We start from the raw sequence: 6,653 nt of genomic DNA, 5'->3' as shown, positions 1-6,653 counted from the left end.
AAGTTTTTCAACTAGAGAAAAAAAAGTTAGACATAAATTCATATTCTGATACTTAAGTTGATTATTTGAACTTTTTAATTAGAAACTAACCAGACTGCATCCAACTTCTTGAACAAATTCCCCATTCCTGTGTTTATGTGCACATATGGGATTCTTGCATATGCTTCTATTCATGGGTTTGTGTACTCCATGGTTTACTTATAGGCTTGCATTGCCATATAGTAGAGTACATATAACATGTAATTAATAAGGTTCATTATGAGCGGGGTCCCAAAATTCTTATGGTCCCCCTTGGTCATTCTTGTTCAGATATCACATGTTTGGAATACTATTTCCTTTTTTAAAGGATAGACTTTGGAATAGGAAACGTTATCAAGCACCTCAGTAATTGAGGTGCAGTGCAGGCATTAAAATGTTACGTGGTTCAGTCATATGTGGAATTCAGGAAACAAAACGAATGACCAAAGAAAACAAGTGACAAACAGAAAACAGACTCAAATACAGAGAACTTGTGGTTGTCAGTTGGTGAGTTGGGTAGGGGGTTGGGTGAAATGAATTAAGGGGATTAAGAGGTCAAACATCCAGTTACAAAATAAGTAAGTCATGGAGATGAAAAGTACAGCAGAGGGAATATAGTCAGTAAGATGATAATAATGGTATTTGGTGACAGATGGTGCCTATAACTCTTGTGGTAAGCACTGAGTAATGTATGGAATTGTTGAATCATTATTTGCACACCTGAACTAATATAACACTAGATGTTAATTATACTTTGAATTAAAAAATGTGAGTCATTACATGTTGAAGATCTGAGAGGAATGAAAGTAGGTCACTGTGGATCCTACACTTTAAGAGGTAAATCCTAGAGATAATTTCACCTTCTCAACCACTTTCTTAAATGCAGTTTTAACCTCTTTGTTCCTCGGGCTATATACCAGGGGATTCAGCATGGGGATGACCATAGTGTAGAACACAGATGCGATTTTGTCTGAGTCCATGGAATGGGTAGAGCTAGGCTGGGAGTACATGAAGATGACTGTCCCATAGAAGATGGACACTGTAGTGAGGTGGGAGGCACAGGTGGATAAAGCCTTCTGATATCCCTCAGCTGAGTGCATTTTCAAGATAGTAATAAAAATGAACAGGTAGGAAATCAAGATAATGAGGAGAGCAATAAGAATATTGAAACTTGCTACAACAACAAGAACCAGCTCACTGACGTGTCTGTCAGAGCAAGAGAGAGCCATAACTGCTGGAACATCACAGAAAAAGTGATGGACTAGATTGGACATGCAGAAAGAGAGACTGAACGTGTCCCGAATGTGGATGGAGGCATTTAGGAAACCACAAACATAGGAGCCTATGGAAAGATGTGCACACACATTGGTTGTCATTATGGTGGTGTAATGTAGGGGTTTACACATGGCTGTATAGCGGTCATAGGCCATTGAAGCCAAAAGTAGGTTTTCTGCAGTGGCAAAGGCTACAAAAAAGAACATCTGAGCAGCACATGCATTGTAGGAGATGACCTTGTCTCCTACAAGTAACCCAGCCATGACCTTGGGAGTGACAGCTGTAGAATAACAAAAGTCCACCAAAGACAGGTTGCTGAGGAAAAAGTACATGGGCATGTGGAGATGGGAGTCCAAGAGAATCAGCACCATCATACCCAGGTTCCCAACCACATTGATGAGGTAAATGAGGGTGAACACAATAAAGAGGGGGATCTGCAGCTCTGGGGCATTGGTTAGTCCCAGCAGGATGAATTCAGTCACTTCTGTGTTGTTTTCCATGGGTGTTGTTGGGGAATCACAGGAAGCACTGTAGCAATGAGAAAAAATGGAACAGAGTCAAAAACAAAAAGGCAATTTAAGTGTAATTGAAACAGATACCCGAAGAGAGAGAGAGAGAAACAAAGAGAGAGGAGAAAGAAAGAAAGAGAGAAAAGAAAGAAAGTTGATAGATGTGCATTTTTTCATTATAACAGTAATTCTTCAAAATTATTCAAGTCTCTAGTATGAACTTAACAAAGAAATTTAATGCATGAATTACCTATATAGTTATACATTGATGAAACTAAAGGATCTTTCTGGATCATTTCCCACCATCTAAATTTTGTAAACTTGTAAATTGAGATGTGGAAAAAGGAATGTCTTGATCAAGATGGCGCGTCTGGAATCAAATATACCTGTCATTTCAGTTCAACGAGCTTGTAAATTTTGATACTTCTATGTTGTTTGTGTGCCAAGAACTATTCTACACAATATGTATGTATCTATTTTCTCAAAAAACCCCACGAGATTGAATAGTAATTAAGCCCATTTAAGTTATGAGGCACAGAGATTGATTAATGTATCTAATTTATAAAATTATTACTGCCAAGGGGCGCCTGGGTGGCTCAGTAGTAAAGTGTCTGCCTTCAGCTCAGGTCATGATCCCAGAGTCCTGGGATCCAGCCCCACATCAGGCTCCCTGCTCAGCAGGAAGCCTGCTTCTCCCTCTCCCACTCCCCTTGCTTGTGTTCTGTCTCTCACTGTCTCTGTCAAATAAATACATAAAATCCTAAAAAAAAATTATTACTGTCAAAACCAAGTTTTATACCCAAAGATTTGTTCTTTAGGCCACTGGTTTTAATTTTTAAAACACTGAGCTTACTTGGAATACTGCATTAAAAACTAATGATGTGTTTTATGGTGACTAACATAACACAATAAAACAAATGCAACATATATACTATGGAGTGTTATGCCTCCATCGGAAAGGATGAATACCCAACTTTTGTATCAACATGGTCAGGACTGGAAGAGATTATGCTGAGTGAAATAAGTCAAGCAGAGAGAGTCTATTATATGGTTTTGCTTATTTGTGGAGCATAAAAAATAACATGGAGGACAAGGGGAGATGGAGAGGAGAAGGGAGTTGGGGGAAAATGGAGGGGGAGATGAACCATGTGAGACTGTGGACTCTGAAAAACAATCTGAGGGTTTTGGAGGGGCAGGAGGTGGGAGGTTGGGTGAGCCTGGTGGTGGGTATTATGGAGGACATGTATTGCATGGAGCACTGGGTTTGGTGCATAAGCAATGAATTCTGGAACACTGAAAAGAAATTTAAAAAATAAATAAAAATTTTAAAAAATGCAACAGGTCTCTGTAATATAAATAAATAAACAAATAAATAACCCACTGAGTTTAACTCAATTTACAGTTACTCATTGTCTCCATTGTCCCAAAATCAGTGTTTAGAGGTTTATACTTAGGTAACTGAGGCATATAAGCAGAGTAGATGTAGTGGGCTAACAGGAGCAGTAAGGGCATAAACAACCATCAGAGGCAATGCAGAGAGCAAGGCACAACATTCAGTGTAGAGCTTGGGCTCTGGGAAGAGGTGCACATTAGCCCTGTCATTGACTACTGAAGGGTCATTAGTTCCAACCTTGGTACCTGGACTTGATTTTTTCCATATACAAAATGAAGATTGTCATGAGATCTACCTCAAAGTATTGTTTTGCTTTTTAGGTTTTTTTTTTTTTAATTCAACTTTTAATTTAAATTCTGGTTAGTTAACAAATATGGTAAAATTGGTTTCAGGTGTGGAACTTAGTAATTTATCACTTATTTATAACATCCAGTGCTAACTACTAGTGCCCTCCTTAATACCCATCACCCGCTTAGCCCATCCACTGCCCACCTTCTGCCATCAACCCTCAGTTTGTTCTCCATCATTAAGAGTCTCTTGTGGTTTGCCTCTCTCTCTCTCTCTTTCTTTATAGAAAGAAAGAGATCATGCACTAAAAACAATGAACAAAATGCTGAGTGTTTCGCATGGCCTGATATATATGCTAGCTGTAGTAGTATTCTTAGGATGGAATGATAGCCCTTAAGTTTGTTTGAGAAAGGTGAGTGGTGACATATAGGAATTCAGGGGTGGGTCAGTTCTGAAGCCTTATAGCCTCTCTTTGATTTCCTTGTTCTCACACATTTGATCCATGGATGATTTTGTTCCATCCAGGGTTCCTCAGTCTGTGCCCTCTGCCCGCTTGAGTGGCTGTTCTAGCCATTCCAAATAAGCCATTCTTTTGCTTAATTTCTTTCTTAAAATCCATATTTTAGCACAAGTCAAAGAATGTCCTTTCTGAAACTCATTCTTCCTCTCATTACTATCATTTCATAGTTGAATCACCAAGGTCAAGGGCGGAAAGGTCCTGGTCTGTTGGCTGACTTTAACCTGCAAGTCTGTTTTGGTGGTGAGCTCCACATTTAAAAATTTTTTATGTGATATGTTCTTGTGTAGGAACAGTGTCTTAAATCTTTTTAATTTGAATCTGAAGCCTTTAGAAAGACATCTCTCTTCTGCTAATCCTTCTCTACCACTGTCCTCTTGATTCTGCACATCTCTCAACAAGCCCAGGCTCTAACATCATCAGGTTTGTCAACCTCTGGCAGTTGGAACCACTCTTAGAATGTGGCATATTCTACAAACAGTAAGAGCTATATACATTTATATTTTTCTGTATGCACATCTGTACATGCATACATTTATGCATATGTTTACATACATGTATATAAACACATCTTATTTCATTGAAATTCATGGTAATATTGAGGTAAGTAGAATTATTTCTCCCAAGTTACCATTAAAATAACTGAGGATTTGGGGAGTTATGTATAGCTCTACAATTATACAGCTCAGATGAGGAAGATTCACGATTCAAATACAACTGTGACCAAATCAACCTCACCAGCAGCACTTGTCGATGTGGTAGCAGTAATAACAAGGATGACATTGCATGGGAAAGATTATAGTAGAGAACGAATCTGGTTAATTTAATTATAACACTTTTGCACTTTATAGAGTGGTTATTTCACTGTCTTCCATTTTTCTTTTTTTTTTTTAATTTTAATTTTATTTTTTCAGTGTTCCAAGATTCATTGTTTATACACCACACCCAGTTCTCCATGCAATACGTGTCCTCCTTAACCTCCAGTGAGAGGACAGAGAGAGCAAATAAAATGAATTTAAAAGTTACTGAATAAGAGCATCACTTCTCTTTTTTGTTTGGATGATCTTTTTAAAGACAGCAGCATGATGACATTCCATAAGTATCACTAATCCCCATTGATGGAAGTCTTGATGTTTAAAGCCCAGCCTCAGCTCACTGCTTTAGGAATAATGTTCAATTCACCTATTTCTTTGCTCAAATATATAGTAAGTAGAGCTGCCCCCACAGCTTTTGCATGAATTATAGTTCTCACTAAAGTATATATGGAACAATGAAGCTTACCTTGCTGCTGGAAAAAAAGGGACAGGCAATCTTGAATAGTGAGTCTGAAATCAGACTTTTCGCCATGGAATGATGCAGATATACTCTTAGAGATGTTCTCTATCAGGTATCAGTCAAATATTTCAAGACCTCTAAGGCAGGTAAAGATGGAGGAAAGATTCCGATAGGGAGTCACAAATCTGATCCATGTCTTGAATCTACCATTAATTCTTACTATGTTTTTGGAGGAGTCACTGTTCTTTCCTTATTTGTAAGATAAAGAATAAAATGACTTCTCCTACATCACTCAGCCTCATTCACGAATTGTGTCTGTGATAAGCAAAGGAGGGAAGCTCAATAAAACTCTTTGCTGAGGGGTTAGCTCTTTAAAGTCAATCAATATAATTTTCATGTTGAGATGTTTTCCCTGCCCATGATTGCAGGATTGAAGCACATCCTCAGGTCCAAGGTCAGGGAGGAAGGTGTGCATGTACTAGCAACTACTACCAGTCAGATGAATAAATGATGGCCAAAGGGGCTGAGCACATGGTCTGGCCCCTCCAAAAATGATGTCACGCTGAGTCATGTTGGGATTTCAGCAGCTAACTCATGGAGTCAGGAGGGAATTATGTAAGCATGGAGTTCTCTGTGCATGTCTCCCAGGAGGGCATCTGTAGCTCTCATCCACTTTCTTAGGGGGAACCAATGAAGCAGCCTGTGGGGCCCTAGCTGGATTTGATTAAGGTGCACACATGCTTTCATATCACTTGCTATTTCATATTTTTCCCCATCTTCTAATTAAAGTAGAATTTATAAACAATAACATCCCTGGTTTCTATTGTATAAATCTCAGAGTTTGGTCACACTTACAAGGTCATGTAACCACTAGCACAATCGTGACATAGAAGAGTTCCATCATCTAAACCAAACCCTCCAGCTTCTTTGTGAGCAACCCCTTCTCCCACCTGCCACCCCTGGAAACCACTAAATTGCTTTTGTCTGTGTAATTTTGCCTTTGCAAGAATGTCCTATAGATTGAATCCCAGTGTGTGTAGCCTTTGTATCTGGATTCCTTCACTTAGCACCTTGTGTCTGAGATTCATCCATCCTGTTAACTGTATTAATTTCCTAAGACTGTCATTAAAAAATACCACAAAATGGATGGTTTAAACAACAGAAATTTATTGTCTCACATTTCTGGCCTAGGAGTCGGTAGTTAATGTGTTGATGAGGTTGGTTCTGCTGGTGGCTTGTGGTTTCTGAAAGGGAGAATTTTTCTCACATTTGTCTCTGAGCACCTGGGTGATGTGTTGGCATTCTTTGGCATTCCTTGGTCTGCTACATCTCCTTGACTTCTATCTTCATCTACCCATGTGTTCCCCCTTATTCCTGT

At 38.9% G+C, this 6,653-nt stretch overlaps 1 protein-coding gene across 1 annotated transcript; it reads right to left on the bottom strand.

Moving 5' to 3' along the window:
* Positions 1-848: 848 nt before the first annotated feature.
* LOC308351184 (olfactory receptor 5B3-like) lies at positions 849-1,805 on the bottom strand (the record flags this gene model as incomplete). Its single annotated transcript, XM_080816647.1, has 1 exon — positions 849-1,805. Exon 1 carries the CDS (start codon positions 1,791-1,793, stop codon positions 849-851), a length of 945 nt encoding a protein of 314 aa, XP_080672773.1. The 5' UTR covers positions 1,794-1,805.
* Positions 1,806-6,653: the final 4,848 nt, after the last annotated feature.

Source organism: Martes martes (assembly GCF_963455335.1).
Source record: "Martes martes genome assembly, chromosome: 10".
Classification (NCBI taxonomy): domain Eukaryota; kingdom Metazoa; phylum Chordata; class Mammalia; order Carnivora; family Mustelidae; genus Martes; species Martes martes.
This window is presented reverse-complemented; position numbering and strand designations above follow the sequence as displayed.